Source organism: Phyllobates terribilis, unplaced genomic scaffold (assembly GCF_046119375.1).
Source record: "Phyllobates terribilis strain yellow unplaced genomic scaffold, ASM4611937v1 Scaffold_1__5_contigs__length_1240528914, whole genome shotgun sequence".
In the NCBI taxonomy this organism is placed as follows: domain Eukaryota; kingdom Metazoa; phylum Chordata; class Amphibia; order Anura; family Dendrobatidae; genus Phyllobates; species Phyllobates terribilis.
The window spans coordinates 1044714367-1044738927 of record NW_027362761.1 but is presented as its reverse complement, the minus strand read 5'-3'; the positions used below and the strand labels follow the sequence as shown (position 1 = coordinate 1044738927).

At 42.7% G+C, this 24561-nt stretch overlaps 1 protein-coding gene across 1 annotated transcript in view; it reads left to right on the top strand.

Moving 5' to 3' along the window:
• Positions 1 to 24561, top strand: part of UFSP2 (UFM1 specific peptidase 2) — a 46667-nt gene that overhangs the window by 10706 nt on the left and 11400 nt on the right. Inside the window, exons 2-10 of the mRNA XM_073645315.1 lie at positions 3265 to 3343; positions 6447 to 6630; positions 6710 to 6773; positions 8116 to 8270; positions 8463 to 8655; positions 9460 to 9606; positions 10646 to 10810; positions 20041 to 20165; positions 21288 to 21364. Of these exons, the coding sequence (XP_073501416.1) occupies positions 3265 to 3343; positions 6447 to 6630; positions 6710 to 6773; positions 8116 to 8270; positions 8463 to 8655; positions 9460 to 9606; positions 10646 to 10810; positions 20041 to 20165; positions 21288 to 21364 (1189 nt within the window). The remainder of the gene's footprint in view (positions 1 to 3264; positions 3344 to 6446; positions 6631 to 6709; positions 6774 to 8115; positions 8271 to 8462; positions 8656 to 9459; positions 9607 to 10645; positions 10811 to 20040; positions 20166 to 21287; positions 21365 to 24561) is intronic.

The window sequence follows — 24561 nt, the reverse complement described above, 5'->3', positions numbered from 1 at the left end:
GAGAGGCAACGGGAGATTAGGGAGATAAATAAGTGGCTCAGGAATTGGTGTAGGAAGGAGGGGTTTGGGTTCATGGAGAACTGGGCCGACTTCTCAGTTGGCTACAGGTTCTACGCTAGGGATGGGCTGCACCTCAATGGGGAGAAAATGGCTAGAAGGTTGGAGGAGTGTTTAAACTAGGGATTGGGGGGGGGGTATTCATTTTATAGGTGGGGAAGATAGTGCAGATAGTGACCTGGGCACAAATAAAGAAATTGGGGATGGGGTTAGAAGAGTCAATATAGTAAGAAGGAATAGAGGTACCGAGAGATACATAAAATGCATGTACACTAATGCCAGAAGCCTCACCAACAAAATGGAGGAATTAGAATTAATTTTGTTGGAAAATAATTATGACATGGTGGGGATATCTGAGACGTGGCTGGACAAGAGCCATGACTGGGCAGTTAATTTACAGGGCTATAGTCTGTTCAGAAATGACCGTACAAACAAGCGAGGGGGTGTGTGTTTATATGTAAAATCATCCTTAAAACCCATCTTGCGTGAGAATATATGTGAATCTAATGAAAATGTAGAGTCCCTGTGGGTGGAGATAAGGGGAGGGGGGGAAATAATACATTACTGATAGGGGTTTGTTATAAGTCTCCAAAAATAATGGAAGCAGCGGAGAATATCCTCATAAAGCAAATAGATGAAGCAGCGACTCAAGGAGAAGTCATTATTATGGGAGACTTCAACTACCCTGAAATACATTGGGGGACAGAAACCTGTAGTTCCAGCAAAGATCATAGGTTTTTGACAACTATGAGAGACAATTACCTTTCACAACTGGTTCAGGACCCAACAAGAAGGGGGGCACTGCTAGACCTAATATTAACCAACAGGCCAGACCGCATATCAAATATACGAGTTGGGGGTCACTTGGGTAATAGTGATCACAAAATAATACATTTTCATTTATCCTTTAATAAGATGTGTAGTAGAGGGGTTACAAGGACACTAAACTTCAGTAAGGCAAATTTCCAACGGTTGAGAGATGATCTTAGTGCAATAAACTGGGACGATATCCTGAGACATAAAACTACACAAAGCAAATGGGAGACATTTATTACCATCCTGAATAGGACCTGTGCACAATATATACCCTATGGGAATAAACATGCTAGAAATAGGAGGAAACCACTATAGCTAAATAGAGCTGTAAGGGGCGCAATAAGTGACAAAAAGAAAGCATTTAGAGAACTAAAGCTAGCAGTTAGTGATGAGGCATTAAATAAATACAGAAAATTAAATAAATTCTGTAAAAACCAAATCAAGGCAGCAAAGATTGAGACAGAGAGACTCATTGCCAGAGAAAGTAAAAATAATCCCAAAATATTCTTTAACTAGATAAATAGTAAGAAACTAAAAAATGATAGTGTTGGCCCCCTTAAAAATAGTCTGGGTGAAATGGTGGATGAGGATGAGGAAAAAGCCAATATCCTAAATGATTTTTTTTTCAACAGTAATTACACAAGAAAATCGCATGACAGAAAACATGATTAGTGCTAACAAAAATTCTCCATTAAATGTCACTTGCTTAACCCAGCAGGAAGTACGGCGGCGTCTAAAAATCACTAAAGTTGACAAATCCCCGGGCCCGGATGGGATACACCCGCGAGTACTGCAGGAATTAAGTAGCGTCATAGATAGACCATTATTTTTAATCTTTAAAATTCCATAATAACAGGGTCTGTACCACAGGACTGGCGTATAGCAAATGTGGTGCCAATATTCAAAAAGGGGACAAAAACCGAACTTGGAAATTATAGGCCAGTAAGCTTAACCTCTACTGTGGGTAAAATCCTGGAGGGTTTTCTAAGAGATGCTATACTAGAGTATCTGAAGATTAATAACCTCACGACCCAATATCAACATGGGTTTACGAGAGACCGTTCCTGTCAAACTAATCTGATTAGCTTTTATGAGGAGGCAAGTTCTGGACTGGACCAAGGAAATGCAGTGGATGTTGTGTGTATGGACTTTTCAAATGCTTTTGATACAGTTCAACACAAAAGGTTGATACATAAAATGAGAACAATGGGGATAGGGGAAAATATATGTAAGTGGGTTAAGAACTGGCTCAGTAATAGGAAGCAAAGGGTGGTTATTAATGGAAAACACTCAGACTGGGTCTCAGTTAACAGTGGGGTACCACAGGGGTCAGTATTGGGCCCCCTTCTTTTTAATATATTTATTAATGACCTTGTAGGGGGCATACAGAGGGCATACAGAGTAATATTTCAATATTTGCAGATGACACTAAACTCTGCAGGGTAATCAATACAGAGAAGGAATTTTATATTACAGGAGGATCTATGTAAACTAGACTCTTGGGCTGATAAATGGCAACTGAGCTTTAATGGGGATAAATGTAAGGTAATGCACTTGGGCAGAGGAAATAAAATGTATAATTATATGCTTAATTGTAAAACACTGGGCAAAACTGTAACTGAAAAAAAGACCTGGGTGTATTGGTGGACGACAAGCTCACGTTTAGTGGCCAGTGTCAGGCAGCTGCTGCAAAGGCTAATAAATTAATGGGATGCATTAAAAGAGGCATAGATGCTCATGAGGAGAACATAATTTTACCTCTATACAAGTCACTAGTGCGACCACACTTAGAATACTGTGTACAGTTCTGGTCTCCGGTGTATAAGAAAGACATAGCTGAACTAGAGCGGGTGCAGCGAAGAGCGACCAAGGTTATTAGAGGACTGGGGGGTCTGCCACATGTTTTTTTTTGCCTTCCACTGGATCAACATGTTAGGCTATGGGTTGAACTAGATGGACTTAGTCTTCCTTCAGCCTTAAAAAACTGTTACTATGTAGATGTTCATATGTCCGTTTTTTTTTTTTTTTTCAGACTTGTTGGTCTATATATATAAAAAAAAAAAAAAATACAGACCTGTTTGTTTTTCATCCGAGCCACAGATCAATATCCCCAGTGCTTAAAAAATGTATGGGTCTGTGAGAATCAATGACCGCACACGGATGGCATCTGTGTGCTGGCTGTCTTTAATATTCTAATGGGTAGAATAAGTTTTGCAATTTGTCAGTTTTTATCATCAATGATAAAAAAAAAAAATATAAAGTGATAAAAATCTGATCCAAAACATTGATGAAAACTGGTCTGTATGAGAAAAAATGTTGACATGTGAATAAGTCCTAAGTGTTGGTCGCTATATAATAATATGGCCATTGATTTTCCTCTTAACGCTATAGGTGACCTCAGAAGCTTCAGAAGTCATTTTTAGGATACGAGGCGGCCTGGGTCTGTCATTCTCATTGACTAAAGCTGATGGTATGGTTTTATTTCATTTGTGGATCCAGTAAAGAAATTCATATGATTATGAAATGGTTTATTACAGGGCTGTGGAGTTGGAGTCGGAGTTAGTTTTGGTTGGAGTCGGTAGAAATGTACCGACTCCGACTTTAAAAAAAATTTATTAATATTTCATAATTGAACTTTCATATGAATTTTATAAATGTTACTCAAATATATATGTTCTATCAAACTATGAACAACAGTGATAAGCAGTTCTGCTGGAGATAGAGACATTTCTTACTTCTTGTGTGTCACTGTTCTCCACTGCCCTTATCTAATCTTATACTTGGTTAACCTCATGCTGCCCCAACCCCCCTACTTACAATGTATGAAACTGAAAGTGAAAATGTGTTGCAAATTCTTAGTAGTAAAGCTCCACCTCTAGACTAGATGTTTACTAGGTGTGCGTCTTCCAAGCATCTCACAGCTGCTGTTCAGAAGAGGAAGACTGTAAGTATTATCCTTTCAACAAACTTTGCATCAGTTAACTGTGAGTACATGAGGAATAACAGTATTACTGACCACTATCAGTTGTACGACCTGGCAATAATTTTGTACAATTGTTTTTAGGAAAAACAATTGTCATTTGGATTGTGAATGCAGAATTAAAAACCTGAGAATGTCAAAGAAGCGTCACATTAAATCAGCTGTATTTGAACATTTCACCATCACTCAAGATAGAAAACATTATGTCTGTCAGTGTATGACAAATGATCCAGACGAAAACAAATGCTGTGAAGCCATGATCAGTGCATATTCAGGCAAAGATAAAAATGCTCCTACCAGAGCTTCTAATCTAAAGAGACATTTACAGCTCTTTCATCCAGAAGTACTGAAAGCAGTGGATGAGAAAGACTGCATCCAAACCAATGAACCAGTGCCCAGCTCTTCCAGCCAAACAAAGAAGCAGAGAACTTTGCAGCCATCAGTTGCAAGATATTTTGTCAGTGACAAAGTTACTGTGACAATGACAGTAGATACATTTAAAAAACAGATCATAGAGCTTGTTGTAAAGGATAGTGTGCCTATTTCATTATTTTCACGACCAGCTTTTATGTGTCTGAATGGGGAAATGGCCCGCAAACTTGGTGTTTCTCTGGAGAGAGAGAGTATTAGAAAATTAGTTATCGAAGAAGCTTTTAAACAAAAGGAAGAACTTAAAAAAACTCTCAAGGGACGCTTTCTGTTTCTTAAAATGGATGCCTGCACACGTCACAGAGTGAACTATTTTGCCATCAATGTCCGATTTGTTTGTGACAAAAATGAAATAGTTACCAAGACATTGGCAGTAAAAGACACCAAAGCTCATCACACCAGTGAGTTTCTCCAGGTCTTGGTGGAAAAGGTTCTGCAAGACTATGAACTTAAAAAAGAGCAAGTTCTTTCTGTTGTAACTGACAATGCTTCAAATATGATAAGTACTATTAAGCTAATGAATGAGAGTAATGATGGTGACCAGCAGCTAGAAGAACATTCTGGGTCCACAGACAGAAATGTTTGAAATAGAGGAACACAGTATTGTAACTGAGGAGCAAACTGAAGTTGCTTCAGATGAACAGCAACATGATAGTTTCAACAAGATCATCTAAACTGTCAATCCGTTCTTTCATTCATCACATGCGCTGTGTTGTGCATACGCTACAGCTGGCTATAAGAGACAGTCTGCAAGAAGGACATGCTGCTTCACTGATTGGCAAGGTGAGAAAATTGGCTACTGTTGCCAGAACCCCTAAAGTTGACTCAATTTTGAAGAGACGTGCAGGAAAAGGGGCAATTATTGATCAAGCCACACGATGGGGCAGTACTTAATGATTCAGCGCTTGGTTGAACTGAAAACCTTTCTTGTAGACATGGCTAACCCTCAACTGACGCCAAATGAAAGTCAGTGGAATCAGGTGACTGAGCTGGAAAAATTGCTAGAGCACCCATTTACAGTGACTAAAAAATTACAAGCAGAGGACTTAGCTCAGGTATTTTCTTAAAGGAGTGGAAGAACCTGATGTTTCGCCTGTCCCAAAGAGGAGGGTTAATTGCAAGTGGCATTGCTACATCAATGAAACGGAGAGAGGAGCTACTATTACAAAATAACATTCTTTTGGCAGCTGTTTATGTAGACCCAATGCATCGGATTCTTCTAGATGATCAACAGCTAACTAAAGGAAAAGAAGCTCTGTTTGAAATAGCAGTAAGGATGAAAGGGTTGCAGAACAGTCAGGAGGAACAAGAAGAATTTGGTCGTCCTGCTACATCTTCACTCTCATCATCAACTGATGAAGAATTTAATTTCGAAAAATATTTGGATCACAAGGACCATGCAAAGCGTTCCCGCATAGAAGAAGAGTCATCCCCATCAAAGAACACAGCCAGTACATTTCAGCAGAATTTTTCATGTGCACTAAAAGAAATTGAGAAATTTGACCGTTCATCAAAAATAACAGTGCAACAAGCGATTCCTCTGTATCCAGACATTGTCAGAGATGTTGCCCGAGTGGTTACTGCTTTGCCACCAACCCAAGTTAGTGTAGAGAGGTTGTTCTCTGCTCTCAAAATAATTAGATCAGATTTGAGGGCATCCATGAAGGAGGATCTGACAGAGGCAATACTTTTTCTGAGGACAAATTTATAGATTTCTTCTTATTAACTGCATAACAGTGTTTATTGCATATTTACTTACAAGAGTTTAGAAAAGTTTATAAAAGTTATTTGCTATATTCTATTTGTATTCTAATAAATATAGTTTTTGTTCTAAGTGGTCTGATTACTTATATGATGGTGAGAAACTGAATAAGCATGATGTTAATATTTTACAACAGTAAATTTATTGTTACGAATTGGCCATTTATGAAGGAGTCGGAGTCGGAACCTGACAAAATCCAGGAGTCGGAGTCTGAGTCGCAACTGTGGCTTACCGACTCCACAGCCCTGGATTATTATATCGAAAACCAAGTGCTGATCCTCTGCTAGATATTCTAGGACACCACTGTTTGTTTGTTTTTTATTTTCTGTAGTTTATCATTATTCTGGACTTGTAAGGTGATTTCTCGCTATGTGCTTCGTCTTCCCTTATTCCCTAATGTAGAGTCATCTTGTAAGAAGTCCTTGGTGACAGAGCTTAGTAATCTATCCGCTAAGCTTCGGTCTGAGTCCTTGGTTTTCCATGTCATCCGCACTTCATTGTACTTATGGCCTAACACCGGAGTCAGCACATCACCCAATGACCTGACGGACGGCTCAACATGTAGAGAGGTCTTCAGCTTTGTTCAGTGAGCAGAGTGTCTTTACTATTTGTAGTCATATTACTCAGCAGATATCACAATTCAAATGTGCTCTTCACTTTTCCAGAACTGATGATGATGATTCTAGACGCAAATCTTCTAAAAAGAAAGAGAAAAAGTTGCCGGAAAAGGTATGAGGCTTACCGACAAGCTATCGTTTATGTAGAGTTCACAAACTTTCTCTTTAAAGAGAACCTGTTACCAGGATTTTATACCCCAAACTTATTGCATGTATAAAAAGGTGGTTAAATGCTGATTGCGTTTTGACTTTTTTTGTAGAAAACTGATTTGATGTTTTAGAGAAATCTAACATTGAAATGTTAAGCTGATGAGCTGCAAGTGCAGTGGTTGGGCAGTGCACTTGCAGCTGCTTCTCTCCCCATTCCTGCCCACTATATGTCTCCTGTCTCTGACTGACAGGTCATTCTTATTTCAGTGACCTGCTTTCCCCACTGAGATCTCTCGCCCGTGCCTGGTGCGGTGCATGTGCAGTAAGGTCCTCAGGACGTCACAAGACCCCGTGAGTTGATCTAATTATGTGCAGCCCCGGTAGGGAAAGCAGATCACTGAAACATGAGTGACCTGTCAGTCACAGACAGGAGGCAGGCAGCGGGTGCAGAGAGGGTAGGAGAGCTGCAAGTGCAATCTCCCACCCCGCTGCACTTGCGACTCACCATACTACAGTTTCAACAATGGATTTCTCTAAAATGTGGAAACTGTTTTCTAAAAGCAAAGTAAGGATTCAATCTGTATTACCTCATAGCCCAGTAGTTTGGGCTATAAAATCCTGGTGACAGGTTAAAACCAAAAACTTTTATAGAAACGTCTCCGAAATTTATCTTCAGACATGTCCATGTGATAGAAGCGCTACCAATTCTCAAAGTGAAGGCTATGTTGTATAACACTGGGCGTTTTGGAGATTTCCAGCATGGGTGGTGTGCAGAGTTCTGCACCCCTATATTTAGGGCTATCACTCACAAATGTCTATCTATGTCATTGTCTGACGTGCCAGTATATAGATGGAATTTACTTTTAGCAAGGGATGAAGTGTTTCTCTATCTTTGGTGGAGTTAGTACAGTACATTTGGGCCGTGTTCACACCCTGTGGATTCTGGTAGGATTTACATACCTGATTCCAGACCGAATCCATTAACACTTTGCCTGCCATGCTTATGAATGTTGTATTGTATCGTTCATTAACACTTACAGGAGAACCCGCAGGTAAAATAATGAACGTGATACAGATTTTAAAATCTACAACATGTTCATTATTGCCTTGGATTCTCTGCCGAGAAGCCATAGATTCATTCTATTGGTTTCCAACTGGGCTAATCCACATGTCAGACCTGGCTACTGACTGCACACTTTTGGTAATTTTGCTGGAAATATATGAAAGTCATTTTTTTTCAGATTGTTACATTTATCACTATATTAGATGACCGATTGCAATATGTCTGTGTGTGTTGTTCACAGCAAGTGGTAAATCTCAGTCCCATGTTTGAAATGTCAACAACTTCTAAAGCGGTGGCCCCGACTCTGACATCCAACTCAGAGTGTCACCATTTGGTGACCATCACCCTGCCCGTGGATTCGGCCGTGTCTCTCCCTGCAGAAGAAAAATGGGGCAGGTCAGTATTTGCATCCACCATTGTCTTTGTACAGTTTTCTGATGCAGTTCATGACTCTAATACTATATGAGAGTTATTAGCCCCGGAAGGAAAATAAAAAGCCACAGCTAAAAGGGTCTGGGGGCAACTGCTACTGGGATCCATATGCACTGCCGAAAACATCTTGTGCTTTTTGTATTTTCTTCTGGGCAGGGTACAGAAGATCCTGGTGAACAAGCTCACACACCAGCTGGCTGACATGGAGAAGTGCCTGATGAAGTATATGAAAGGGACCGCCGTTCGCGTGGCAGAACCATTTCACTTCATGGTACCGGGAAGAGAAGAACTTGTCACTGTGGTTTATCCTGCGGGAGTTGCAGACTCTCAACTAGAAGATTGTAGAAAGGTATGATAAATGCTCAGATGTAGCACATGTTATCATGACCCACAAGGCACCATCTTGATAACAGAAGGTTGTATCATGTAAGAAGATCTAGATAACTTAGCATTGCACAAGCCATTGCCCGATGTCAGATTCCACTTTACGCGTCGTGCTGTTACCGGAGTCAAGGTAACCTTTGCTAGATCTGTAGGAAAGCTCCAGTGTAAACTGCTGGCTGAAAGCCCCTGTGCATATGACATAAGGTTGTTCAACAGCTAAAAATAATTTTTTTCAAAGGGCTCAGATTGGTTTAAAGAAGCAATATCCCCCCCAGTTCAGAAAACCACCTCCGCTCCTGTTCCTGAGTATATCTAGTCCCTCCCGTCTCCATTACTTGGTCCCATTTGGACGTATCATTAATCACTGTCTGCAGTTTTGTCGTTCAGTCAGTGTCACATAAAAACACAGAGTAATATAGATCCGTTCTGTTCCATAATAGTCCCACGTGACCCCATTTCATTCTGCGTTTTTCTTTGTAGGTCACATGCCGCACATTCAACATGTGAACCCAATGTTCATGTTCTCACTAATGGTGATATATTACATGGGCCTTCTCTGCGACTGTATGTGGAAGGAGCATGCATAGAAAATATACCCCCCTATGGCGAGCGAGTGCTGGACACTGGGATCTGCATCTTTTTCTATATAATTAGCATGTGATTGTGTTAAAAATTTTGGGTGTTGATTGTTTGTATGGAGGGATGTGCCATGGAGGGAGATGTTGGGTGCGTCCTGTGTTTTGTGACGTGCACCTTATCTATTGTTTAGGTATTACATGCGGAGTTTAACCTGCCCCTGGACAGACCATATTTCAAAAGAGCCAACGCCTATCATTTTCCTGATGAGCCATACAGAGACGGATATCTACGAAACCCACATGTCCATCTAAATCATCCCTCTCTAGAGGGCGGCACTGTGAGTACTGTGCAGAGGGCACACATCTGGGATTGTAGCACTGCCAAAATCAGAAGTTGCCCACGTTAATGCATGGGGGCAGGAGGTGCGCCGTCAATTGTTTTATTAAAAGAAATCTTTCTTCTTGTTCCATGACTTTATCGTTATCACACATTGCATTTTAATGGATTGTTGCTCATGGCTGGTGCAAAGTAAACATGCCACAATCATTAAAGGATAGCTCTACTGTTTTGGAGAACTTTTCATAAACCGGAGGATCATGGAAAAGAAGGGAATTCTGAGATAAAGGCGTATTTTGATCTACATAAATATGAACTATCCACCTATTTCCAGAATATTTCTCATTCTGCTCTGGCTGCAAAACTACTGACCAACCACTTCATAAAACTCTTCTTACCAGTGATCTTGTGAAAAATTGAGGGATACACACCGATCTAACATTTATTAAGTATTCATGGGCTTGGTGATAAGTAATTTACACTAGAATACCCTTTTAATATATTGCTTTATTCTGTTAAACGGATTGTCCGGCCTTAGGTTTCAAGTCTGCAGTCACTCACTGCGCTGGGAGTTGGCGGTCATGTGACTATGCGATTTTCACACGTGACCACATGTATGCGAATCACATAGTTGCGCTCACTTGTCTGCTGTTCCCTGCACCGGAGAATCCTGACAGCACTCATTGCACATGCTGTGAGGATTCACAAGTCGGAAGTCACATAGAGTGACTGCAGAATTCTACCTTAAGGCCCGGACAACCCTTTCGTGGATCCTCATCTATTGACCAAATTAAAGGTTAGTTGCAAAGAGCATTTCGATCTGTGGATGACACGTCCTATACTTCAACATCCCATTGATTTGAAGATGGACTGTGTAATGCAGAATTTCCCCTCTAGTTATGGTGCAGGGAATCAAACAATTTACTGACAGGTTTGTGGTAATAAGCAAAAGGATAATGTGTATGTACCTACAAAAAGGTGATAGTTGTTAAAAGATATTGATCACATGTTTTGACCACTGATCTATCCTCTCTCCGTAGGTCTCCATGGTACAAGGAATCTATAGTTACCATCACTACATGCAGGACCGTATGGATGACAATGGCTGGGGCTGCGCCTACCGTTCTCTCCAGACCATCTGTTCCTGGTTTAATTATCAAGGCTATAGTGACAGATCCATTCCAACACACAGGGAGATTCAGCAGGTAAGGGTCATTGCTGCTCATCACAGTGGCATGCTGAGTGCTGCTATTACCCTGTGCCAATAAAGAGGAAATATATATATACACAGTACAGACCAAAAGTTTGGACACACCTTCTCATTTAAAGATTTTTCTGTATTTTCATGACTATGAAAATTGTACATTCACACTGAAGGCATCAAAACTATGAATTAACACGTGGAATTATATACTTAACAAAAAAGTGTGAAACAACTGAAAATATGTCTTATATTCTAGGTTCTTCAAAGTAGCCACCTTTTGCTTTGATGACTGCTTTGCACACTCTTGGCATTCTCTTGATGAGCTTCAAGAGGTAGTCACCGGAAATGGTCTTCCAACAATCTTGAAGGAGTTCCCAGAGATGCTTAGCACTTGTTGGCCCTTTTGCCTTCACTCTGCGGTCCAGCTCACCCCAAACCATCTCGATTGGGTTCAGGTCTGGTGACTGTGGAGGCAAGGTCATCTGGCATAGCACCCCATCACTCTCCTTCTTGGTCAAATAGCCCTTACACAGCCTGGAGGTGTGTTTAGGGTCATTGTCCTGTTGAAAAATAAATGATGGTCCAACTAAACGCAAACCGGATGGAATAGCATGCCGCTGCAAGATGCTGTGGTAGCCATGCTGGTTCAGTATGCCTTCAATTTTGAATAAATCCCCAACAGTGTCACCAGCAAAGCACCCCCACACCATCACACCTCCTCCTCCATGCTTCACAGTGGGAACCAGGCATGTAGAGTCCATCCGTTCACCTTTTCTGCGTCGCACAAAGACATGGTGGTTGGAACCAAAGATCTCAAATTTGGACTCATCAGACCAAAGCACAGATTTCCACTGATCTAATGTCCATTCCTTGTGTTCTTTAGAACAAACAAGTCTCTTCTGCTTGTTGCCTGTCCTTAGCAGTGGTTTCCTAGCAGCTATTTTACAATGAAGGCCTGCTGCACAAAGTCTCCTCTTAACAGTTGTTGTAGAGATGTGTCTGCTGCTAGAACTCTGTGCGGCATTGACCTGGTCTCTAATGTGAGCTGCTGTTAACCTGCGATTTCTGAGGCTGGTGACTCTGATAAACTTATCCTCAGAAGCAGAGGTGACTCTTGGTCTTCCTTTCCTGGGGCGGTCCTCATGTGAGCCAGTTTCTTTGTAGCGCTTGATGTTTTTTGCAACTGCATTTGGGGACACTTTCAAAGTTTGCCCAATTTTTTCGGACTGACTGACCTTCATTTCTTAAAGTAATGATGGCCACTCGTTTTTCTTTACTTAGCTGCTTTTTTCTTGCCATAATACAAATTCTAACAGTCTATTCAGTAGGACTATCAGCTGTGTATCCACCTGACTTCTGCACAACACAACTGATGGTCCCAACCCCATTTATAAGGCAAGAAATCCCACTTATTAAACCTGACAGGCCTCACCTGTGAAGTGAAAACCATTTCTGGTGACTACCTCTTGAAGCTCATCAAGAGAATGCCAAAAGTGTGCAAAGCAGTCATCAAAGCAAAAGGTGGCTACTTTGAAAAACCTAGAATATAAGACATATTTTCAGTTGTTTCACACTTTATTGTTAAGTATATAATTCCACATGTGTTAATTAATAGTTTTGATGCCTTCAGTGTGAATGTACAATTTTCAAAGTCATGAAAATACAGAAAAATCTTTAAATGAGAAGGTGTGTCCAAACTTTTGGTCTGTACTGTGTGTGTGTGTGTGTGTGTGTGTGTGTGTGTGTGTGTATATATATAATTATATTATACATTAATGTGCTTCTCACTAAATTAGAATATCATCAAAAAGTTAATTTATCTCAGTTCTTCAATACAAAAAGTGAAACTCATATATTATATAGAGTCATTACAAACACCGTGATTTATTTCAAGTGTTTATTCCTGTTAATGTTGATGATTATGGCTTACAACCAATGAAAACACAAAAGTCATTATCTCAGTAAATTAGAATACTTTATAACAACAGCTTGAAAAATGTTTTTAAGATCCGAAATGTTGGCCCACTGAAATGTATGTTCAGTAAATGCACTCAATACTTGGTCGGGGCTCCTTTTGCATCAATTACTGCATCAATGCGGCGTGGCATGGAGGTGATCAGCCTGTGGCACTGCTGAGGTGTTATGGAAGCCCAGGTTGCTTTGATAGCAGCCTTCAGCTTGTCTGCATTGTTGGGTCTGGTGTCTCTCATCTTCCTCTTGACAATACCCCAGATTCTCTATGGGGTTAAGGTCAGGCAAGTTTGCTGGCCAATCAAGCAGAGTGACACCAGGTATTGGTACTTTTGGCAGTATGGACAGGTGCCAAGTCCTGCTGGAGAATGAAATTTCCATCTCCAAAAAGCTTGTCGGCAGAGGGAAGCATGAAGTAATCTGTGATGTCCTGGTAGACGGCTGCGCTGACTTTGGTCTTGATAAAACACAGTGGACCTACACCAGCAGATGACATGGCTCCCCAAACCATCACTGATTGTGGAACCTTCACACTAGACCTCCAGCAGCTTGGATTGTGGCCTCTCCACTCTTCCTCCAGACTCTGGGACCTTGATTTCCAAATGAAATGCAAAATGTACTTTCATCTGAAAACAACACCTTGGACCACTGAGCACAGTCCTGGTCTTTTTCTCCTTGGCCCAGGTAAGACGCTTCTTGCAGTGTCTATTGGTCATGAGTGGCTTGACACAAGGAATGTGACACTTGTAGCCCATGTCCTGGATACGTCTGTGTGTGGTGGCTCTTGAAGCAATGACTCCAGCAGCAGTCCACTCCTTGTGAATTTCCCCCAAATTCTTGAATGGCCTTTTTTTAACAATCTTTTCAAGACTGTGGTTATCCCAGTTACTTGTTCACCTTTTTCTATCACACTTTTTCCTTCCACTTAACTTTCCATTAATATGCTTGGATACAGCACTCTGTGAACAGCCATCTTCTTTAGCAATGACCTTTTGCAGCTTACCCTCCTTGTGGAGTGTGTCAGTGACTGCCTTCTGGACATCTGTCAAGTCAGCAGTCTTCCCCATGATTGTGGAGCCTACTGAAACAGACTAAGGGACTTTTTTAAACACTTAGGAAGCCTTTGCAGGTGTTTTTTGTTAATTATTCTAATTTACTGAGATAATGACTTTTGTGTTTTCATTGGCTGTAAGCCATAATCCTCAACATTAACAGAAATAAACACTTGAAATAGATCACTGTTTGTAATCACTCTATATAATGAGTTTCACTTTTTGTATTGAAGAGCTGAACTAAATTAACTTTCTGATGATATTCTAATTTATTGAGAAGCACTTGTATGTATGTGTGTGTATAGTGTATGTATGTATGTTTGTATGTGTGTGTATATATGTATATATATATATATATTATCATTTTAATACCTTTTACTACTAAATGACATGTAGAACTGGATGAAAAGATGACATTAAAGGGATATTCTGTTTTGTCTTTTTTTTCTCCTTCAAGATTGATCTTTCACTATCGATGCTTGGGTAAAATTTACATTCAGTCAAGACAGATTTTTCCATTGCTAAGATGGAAGTTGGTGCTTATAAGATTCTTTGGAGAAGGGGAAGTGGGAGGAGCTAGAGGCACACACAGACATTCTGCTGCAAGTTCTCCTGAAGCGACAGTTACAGTTCTCCATCCAACTTTATGAGCACTAATCGTCATCTCCTATCTCTGTAATGGGGAAATGTGTATTCACAAAAGATAGATACTGCATTTCTACCAAAATAGGACAGGGTCTTATATACACTGCTCAAAAAATAAAGGGAACACTTAAACAACAGAATATAACTCAAAATAAATCAAACTTCTGTGAAATCAAACTGTCCACTTAGGAAGCAACACTGATTGACAATCAATTTCACATGCTGTTGTGCAAATGGAATAGACAATAGATGGAAATTATTGGCAATTGTCAAGACACACTCAATAAAGGAGTGGTTCTGCAGGTGGGAACCACAGACCACATCTCAGTACCAATGCTTTCTGGCTGATGTTTTGGTCACTTTTGAATGTTGGTTGTGCTTTCACACTCGTGGTAGCATGAGACTGACTCTACAACCCACAGAAGTTGCTCAGGTAGTGCAGCTCATCCAGGATGGCACATCAATGCAAGCTGTGGCAAGAAGGTTTGCTGTGTCTGTCAGCGTAGTGTCCAGAGGCTGGAGGAGCTACCAGGATACAGGCCAGTACACCAGGAGACGTGGAGGGGGCCGTAGGAGGGCAGCAACCCAGCAGCAGGACCGCAACATCCGCCTTTGTGCAAGGAAGATTAGGAGGAGCACTGCCAGAGCCCTGCAAAATTACCTCCAGCAGGCCACAAATGTGCATGTGTCTGCACAAACGGTTAGAAACCGACTCCATCAGGGTGGTATGAGGGCCCGACGTCCACAGATGGGGGTTGTGCTCACAGCCCAACACCGTGCAGGACGCTTGGCATTTGCCACAGAACACCAGGATTGGCAAAGTCTCCACTGGCGCCCTGTGCTCTTCACAGATGAAAGCAGGTTCACACTGAGCACATGTGACAGAGTCTGGAGACGCCGTGGAGAGCGATCTGCTGCCTGCAACATCCTTCAGCATGACCAGTTTGGCAGTGGGTCAGTAATGGTGTGGGGTGGCATTTCTTTGGAGGGCCGCACAGCCCTCTATGTGCTCGCCAGAGGTAGCCTGACTGCCATTAGGTACCGAGATGAGATCCTCAGACCCCTTGTGAGACCATATGCTGGTGCGGTTGACCCTGGGTTCCTCCTAATGCAGGACAATGCCAGACCTCTTGTGGCTGGAGTGTGTCAGCAGTTCCTGCAAGATGAAGGCATTGAAGCTATGGACTGGCCCGCCCGTTCCCCAGACCTGAATCCGATTGAGCACATCTGGGACATCATGTCTCGCTCCATCCACCGTCACGTTGCACCACAGACTGTCCAGGAGTTGTCGGATGCTTTAGTCCAGGTCTGGGAGGAGATCCCACAGGAGACCATCCGCAACCTCATCAGGAGCATGCCCAGGCGTTGTAGGGAGGTCATACAGGCACGTGGAGGCCACACACAATACTGAGCCTCATTTTGACTTGTTTTAAGGACATTACATCAAAGTTGGATCAGCCTGTAGTGTGTTTTTCCACTTTAATTTTGGGGGTGACTCCAAATCCAGGCCTCCCTTGGTTAATAAATTTGATTTCCATTGATGATTTTGTGTGATTTTGTTGTCAGCACATTCAACTTTGTACAGAACAAAGTATTCAATGAGAATATTTCATTCATTCAGATCTAGGATGTGTTATCTGAGTGTTCCCTTTATTTTTTTGAGCAGCGTATTATTTTTGCTCCTAAAGATAGGTTAGGGCTTATTCTCAGGGGATGTCTTCTTTTTATTCCATGAACAACAATCCATATTTATTCTTGAACAAAAAAATCAACAGTTATTCAAATATAATCATGCCATCACATATACTGCACATATAATATATACCGTATATTCCGGCGTATAAGACGACCCCCCTACTTTCCTGTTAAAATATAGAGTTTAGGATATATTCACCGTATAAGACTACCCCTTTTCCAACGCATACCAAACACCGGTAAAAATTAAAAAAAAAACAGATTTGAATTTAACATGGTCCTTTTTTAATTTAAATTCTTATGACATGCAGGTATATAGCAGGAAAACTGTCACTCATAAACATAAGGCATACAACAACAACATTACTATCATCCATTTTCATCAGCGGCATACACCGGTACCCGACAATTTACAACAGAAAGAATAGAGCTTCACACATAGATTAGATAGATAGAAACATGTCAGTCACATATATATGAAGTACAGTGACAGTGTTGCTTACTGTACTTGTCATTTAGTGTAAAGGATTTATTTAAAAAAATAATAGTGTTTTCATGCACCGTCTCTTCAAAAAAGCCGGCCGGCAATTCAGCATCTGTACCCGACAATTTAGAATAGAAGGAATAGAGAATCATACATAGATTAGATAGATAGAAACATGTCAGTCACATATATATGAAGTACAGTGACAGTGTTGATTACTGTACTTGTCATTTAGTGTTAAAATAAAGGATTTATTTTAAAAAAAATTGGCGTGGGGTTCCCCTTAATTTTAGTCTCTAGCGGAGGTTAAGCAGACGGCTGGGGCAGATGTTTGAAGCCTGGGAAGGGGGTAATACCTACGGAGCTTCCCAGACTACTAATATCAGCCCCCAGCTGAATACCTAGCCTTTACTAGCTATTAAAATGGGGGACCCCCCCAAAAAAATGACGTGGGGTCCCCCCTATTTTAATAGCTAGCAAAGGCTAGGCAGACAGCTGGGGGCTGATATTAATAGCCCAGGAAGGGTGCCATGAATATTGGCCCCCTCCCAGGCTAGAAACACCAGCCGTCAGCCGCCCCAGAAATGGCGCATCCATAGGATGCGCCAATTCTGGCACTTAGCCTCGCTCTTCCACGCTGCCCTGGTGCGGTGGCAGGGGTTAATAGGGCTGGGTTTCATGTCAGCGCCAGCTGCCATGAAGCCCAGGTTAGTAATGATGGGCGTCTATAAGACACCCCCATTACTAACCTACAAAGTGTTAAGAAGAAAAAACACACACTACACCAAGAAAAAAATAATTTATTTGAAATAAACCACACCATTTTATTTAATTCTTAGTTTACTAAAAAAAAATAGTTACCTGTCCACGTTCCTGCGCTGATCTCCCATGCACAGCTGTCACATCTGGAGATGGTGACAGCTGTGCATGGCTGCTGTAAGCTCACACTGCCGGGAACACGTCCGCTCCCGGCAGCGGGAGCCACTGACTGAGGTCACCGGAGTGCATTCAGTCAGCGCAGCTCCGGAGACCTCCTTTACGGCACTGCTGTACCGTGGGAATTTCTCACGATACAGCAGGGCCGTAAAGCAGCTAACCGGAGCAGCGCTGCCTGAACTCCGGCGAACCCGCTTATGCAATGACGGGGCTGCTTTACGGCCCCGTCATTCTAGCGGCGGCAGCGGTTCAGAGCGGTCACATTCTATGTGGCTGCTCTGAACTGGAGATCTTCGTGGGACACTCGTGGACTACTACGGAGGGGTAAGGATAAGGTTGTGGTTTATTATTTTATATTTTATTACAGGAGATCGATGGCTTTGGGGAATTAGGTGTCTAGGTGAGTATAGGGGAAGTTTTTTATTTTTTACTTTATTTTAGGTGGCGATCGGCGGGGACAGGTAATGTATGAACTAATTTATTGTAGGTAACCACTGGCCACCAATGACATGTATTTAACATTTATTGGGGACACAGTAGGGCAGTTTATATAGCAGGATCAGGCTGATGGGAACTACTGCTCCCATCGAGCTGATCCTGCTGGCAGGAGTGGACGGGGGACAGACATAGGCCGATGGGAGTAGTAGTGTCACATCGGCCTATGTCTGCCTGCACGCACACACCCGCACACATCGCACAGACACCGCGCACACCCGCAGACATCGCACAGACACCACACACATCGCACAGACACCGCACACACTCGCAGACATCGCACAGACACCGCGCACACCCGCACACACTCGCAGACATCTCACAGACACCGCACACACCCGCAGACATCGCACAGACACCCCACACACACTCGCAGACACACGCACAGACACCCGCACACACCAATCATGATGGGTCTGATCGTCTGGGAGGTGAGGCTGACCTGTGAGACCGTGGGAAAGTTCATGTGAGTTCATGCAATGCAGTCAAGCATGAACTCACATGAACCCTCTGAGGGCACCGCGGCGACTTCAAATGAACAGCTGATCGGCATCACCTGATACCTCAGCTGTTCATTTGAAATAACCGGCGGGAAAGCGCAGCACAGAACGGGAAAGCCGGCGGTGAAGTCTTTTCACTGCCGGCTTCCCCGCCCGGGTCCTTCGCTCCCCGCTCCTTTGTGCTGCACTCCCCGCCCGGTCCTAACTTACGATCGGGATGGGAGGTGGCGAGGGGAGCGGAGGATCGGGGTGGGAGGCTGCGGGGAAGCAGTATGGGGCTGTGTGATTGTTTAAAAGCCGGCGGCTTTTTACCGCGCGCCGGCTTTTAAACAATCAGGAGAATTCTCCCACGCTGGGATGGCATTCTGATGACAGGCTGGATCTCAGCTGAGCGCTGCCATCCAGCTTGTCATCCTTCAGAGACACTGCTGAGCGCAGGCATTATGGGAACTTCCGATTCCGGTATTCGATATTGTAAAAGTATCGGAATTCCGATACCGCGAATATCGGCCGATACCCGATATTTCAGTATCGGAATGCTCAACACTACTTGTCACAGAAGCGATGCGAACTTCCCAGCTCCGGACACAGCGCAGCGCTTCTGTGACAAGTGAAAGCTGTCGGCACAGAAGCCCTGCGCTGTGTCCGGAGCTGGGAAGACACTGCGATGTGTCAGAAAAGTTCGCTAGGTTCTGTCTGTCTCCGCTGCTGGGAATACGCTGCGCTGTGTCCCAGGCCTGAGAAGACACAGCGCAGCGATGTGTCAGTTTCAGCACAGAAGCGCTGACTGTCTGGACCTACCGCCGCCGTATTTTAACTCCCTCCACCTTATATTAACTCCCACATGGCAGGGATACGGCCACGGCAGCTTATTAACACCCCCAGAGTATCCCCGCATGTCAATTTCTGAAAGTTCAAAAACATTACCGGCGTATAAGACGACCCCAGACTAGACAGAAGATTTTTCAGTCTTCAAAAGTCGTCTTATACGCCGGAATATACGGTATATAAAATATATATTATTTTTAAAGGATCTTTGTTGACATCATGGTCACATGACTGTGATGTTACCAAAGGTCCCCAAGCAGTTTTAGCCTCGGAATAGAAATGTTGGGGGGCCCTAAGAGTGGGGTCCCTGGGCATTTGACCAGTGAGGACCCCAAATGCTGGTCCTGACTGTAACTAGTGCTTCTATTTCAAGCATATTACAAAAATCCTGTAAAATGAAGCTGGGGCTTATTTTTGGGGTAGGTCTTATATTTGGAAAAACATGGGATTACTTGAGAATTTTGAAAAAAAAAAGATCAGTCCTGGAGGAGAAAGAAGCAGATTTCTCTGATACAATGTATTTTGCACCATCACATGCACACAGGACAGCAGTGTTGTAACATGATGGGGGCTGTCGGTGCAGCGTGTGGATATTCATTTGATGGGTTTAGTCTTTATTTTACAGGCTCTGGTGGATGTTGGAGATAAACCCACAAGCTTTGTTGGCTCCCGGCAGTGGATCGGCTCCATAGAGGTCCAGCTGGTGCTTAACCAGCTGCTCGGTGTCACATCCAAAATTATGTTTGTCAGGTGAGTGTCCCAAATTGGTTATTTTTAGAGGAAACCTCATTGCACCTATAGCAGCAGATTGAATACATTTCCAATTTCTCACCATTTTTAAAGTATCTGCTGCCAGTGAATGGAGGCATTCTTCTCGACAACCAGAGGCTGAATACCCAGATCAGACAGTTGTCAGCTCTCAGGTTTTACTGCAATCATATTCAGTCTTGGCAGTCTAATGTGAGCAAGAGACTTCAGCGCAGAAATCTCTCCAGGCCGGATCATTTGATACATGTATGAATCCCCAGTCCAAGCTGTTTAGCTGTCAGCTGCACAGGTTTTCAGCTCCTGGGTGTAAAATAAGCTATTCCAGTGCACGGACAGCAAAATGGGGAAAAAAGAATGAAAAAAACATAATTTTATTATTTTCCCCATAAATCATGTGAAAATAAGAAACTTTGTATTGCATCTTATAAGAGAAATCTGATTCTTTCTCCTCCTGAACTGATAGTTTATTCTCTAAAATTCTCAATTCACAGTTATAACCTGTCTTCAGTGGATACCAGTTTTCCCATTATTGAGATAGATGACAGTTGGTGCTTATAAAGTTCTATGGAGAACTGTGCCCGAAATTTCAGGAGAACTTTCTGCTGAATGCCCGTGTCGGCTTCCTCTCTCCTGCAAAGAATTTTAAAAGCACCATCTGTCATCTTCTATCTCAGTAATAGGAAAATTTGTCTTTAGTGCATGTAGCTTTTACCTATGAAATGAGCATGAAAGATCAGTCCTGGAGGAGAGAGAAGCAGATTTCTCTGACATATATTACAAAGTTGCTTATTTTCATGTGTACTACTGATATATGAAATAAAAATGAAAACAACGATTACTCTATAAATTAGGCCAGGTAACTGCATGTTCTCTATCTGGCCATACAACCCCACAGCTGGTTAAGTATCAGTTTTCACAGAAGATAATGGCATGAAATTTAGCATGCAATATATTGAATAATCTAATTGTGTTATCAAACAAGGAAATTGCAGATCAGCGCATGTAAACCTACCGCTATATAACAGACTTCCTAATGACAGGCAGTGTGACAGTCATGGTATTCTAGCTCTGACGGTGTCACTGACCTTTTTTTTGCCTCCACAGTCAGGGTACGGAGCTGGCATCCCGGGGAAGGGATCTTGTGAGTCACTTCCAGACAGAGGGGACTCCTGTGATGATCGGTAAGCATACATGGTGTACAAAACCCGGGGAAGGGCTGATGGTATTTAACCAGAATCAGAAGATGACCAATTGTTAAATTCAGTATTAATATTGCACATCAGTATTTACACAGCAGCCAATTTTGGCTCGTCTGACTATAGGATACACCCAAGTTAAGGCAAGAAAAATAGGGAAAAAAACAAACTATTTTTCAGTAATTAAAACTTTCCCGGTGGTTTAAGCAGTGGAAGCGCTGATGTCAGTACCATTGATGGTCTGGGTATTGCCTCCTTTATTAGTGTTCTAAAGTAAAACACATAGTTAATAAGAAGTCTGCTCCTGTTAGGAAATGAAGACACACCAAGTTTAAAGGGATTGTCCAGGCTTGGGATAAAGGTCTGCTGTTACCTTGTGACTGCAAACTGCCAGATCAAGACTACTTGCATTGTGTGCATGCTGTCACATTTCCCCAGTGTTTGCCGTACTAGTCGGTGATCACTTGAATGCATGTACAGTATGCACACATTATACGCACGTACAGCTCTGCAGCACACATTATAAGCATTTACAGCTCTGCAGCACACATTTTACGCACATACAGCTCTGCAGCACACATTATACACACGTACAGCTCTGCAGCACACATTATACACACGTACAGCTCTGCAGCACACATTATACACACGTACAGCTCTGCAGCACACATTATACACACGTACAGCTCTGCAGCACACATTATACACACGTACAGCTCTGCAGCACACATTATACACACGTACAGCTCTGCAGCACACATTATACACACGTACAGCTCTGCAGCACACATTATACACACGTACTGCTCTGCAGCACACATTATACACACGTACAGCTCTGCAGCACACATTATACACACGTACAGCTCTGCAGCACACATTATACACAGTATAGCTCTGCAGCTCACATTATACACAGGTATAGCTCTGCAGCTCACATTATACACACGTACAGCTCTGCAGCATACATTATACACACGTACAGCTCTGCAGCACACATTATACACACGTACAGCTCTGCAGCACACATTATACACACGTACAGCTCTGCAGCACACATTATGCACACGTACAGCTCTGCAGCACACATTATGCACACGTACAGCTCTGCAGCACACATTATGCACACGTACAGCTCTGCAGCACACATTATGCACACGTACAGCTCTGCAGCACACATTATACACACGTACAGCTCTGCAGCACACATTATACACACGTACAGCTCTGCAGCACACATTATACACACGTACAGCTCTGCAGCACACATTATACACACGTACAGCTCTGCAGCACACATTATGCACACGTACAGCTCTGCAGCACACATTATGCACACGTACAGCTCTGCAGCACACATTATGCACACGTACAGCTCTGCAGCTCATATTATACACACGTACAGCTCTGCAGCACACATTATACACACGTACAGCTCTGCAGCACACATTATACACACGTACAGCTCTGCAGCACACATTATACACACGTACAGCTCTGCAGCACACATTATACACACGTACAGCTCTGCAGCACACATTATACACACGTACAGCTCTGCAGCACACATACACACGTACAGCTCTGCTGCACACATTATACACACGTACAGCTCTGCTGCACACATTATACACACGTACAGCTCTGCAGCACACATTATACACACTTACAGCTCTGCAGCACACATTATACACACGTACAGCTCTGCAGCACACATTATGCACACGTACAGCTCTGCAGCTCATATTATACACACGTACAGCTCTGCAGCACACATTATACACACGTACAGCTCTGCAGCACACATTATACACACGTACAGCTCTGCAGCACACATACGCATGTACAGTATGCGCACATACGCATGTACAGCTCTGCAGCACACATTATACACACGTACAGCTCTGCATCACACATTATACACACGTACAGCTCTGCATCACACATTATACACACGTACAGCTCTGCATCACACATTATACACACGTACAGCTCTGCATCACACAATATACACACGTACAGCTCTGCATCACACATTATACACACGTACAGCTCTGCATCACACATTATACACGTACAGCTCTGCATCACACATTATACACACGTACAGCTCTGCATCACACATTATACACACGTACAGCTCTGCATCACACATTATACACACGTACAGCTCTGCATCACACATTATACACACGTACAGCTCTGCATCACACATTATACACACGTACAGCTCTGCATCACACATTATACACACGTACAGCTCTGCATCACACATTATACACACGTACAGCTCTGCATCACACAATATACACACGTACAGCTCTGCATCACACATTATACACACGTACAGCTCTGCAGCACACATTATACACACGTACAGCTCTGCAGCACACATTATACACACGTACAGCTCTGCAGCACACATTATACACACGTACAGCTCTGCATCACACATTATACACACGTACAGCTCTGCAGCACACATTATACACACGTACAGCTCTGCAGCACACATTATACACACGTACAGCTCTGCAGCACACATTATACACACGTACAGCTCTGCATCACACATTATACACACGTACAGCTCTGCAGCACACATTATACACACGTACAGCTCTGCATCACACATTATACACACGTACAGCTCTGCAGCACACATTATACACACGTACAGCTCTGCAGCACACATTATACACACGTACAGCTCTGCAGCACACATTATACACACGTACAGCTCTGCAGCACACATTATACACACGTACAGCTCTGCAGCACACATTATACACACGTACAGCTCTGCAGCACACATTATACACACGTACAGCTCTGCATCACACATTATACACACGTACAGCTCTGCAGCACACATTATACACACGTACAGCTCTGCAGCACACATTATACACACGTACAGCTCTGCATCACACAATATACACACGTACAGCTCTGCAGCACACATTATACACACGTACAGCTCTGCAGCACACATTATACACACGTACAGCTCTGCAGCACACATTATACACACGTACAGCTCTGCAGCACACTTATACACACGTACAGCTCTGCAGCACACATTATACACATCATTAGAAATGATTATGCAAATGCTATTTTTCTCTGATTTTCCTAAATGGTAGATGCAATGAGTCAGTATAATGTTCAAGTCATCAGCC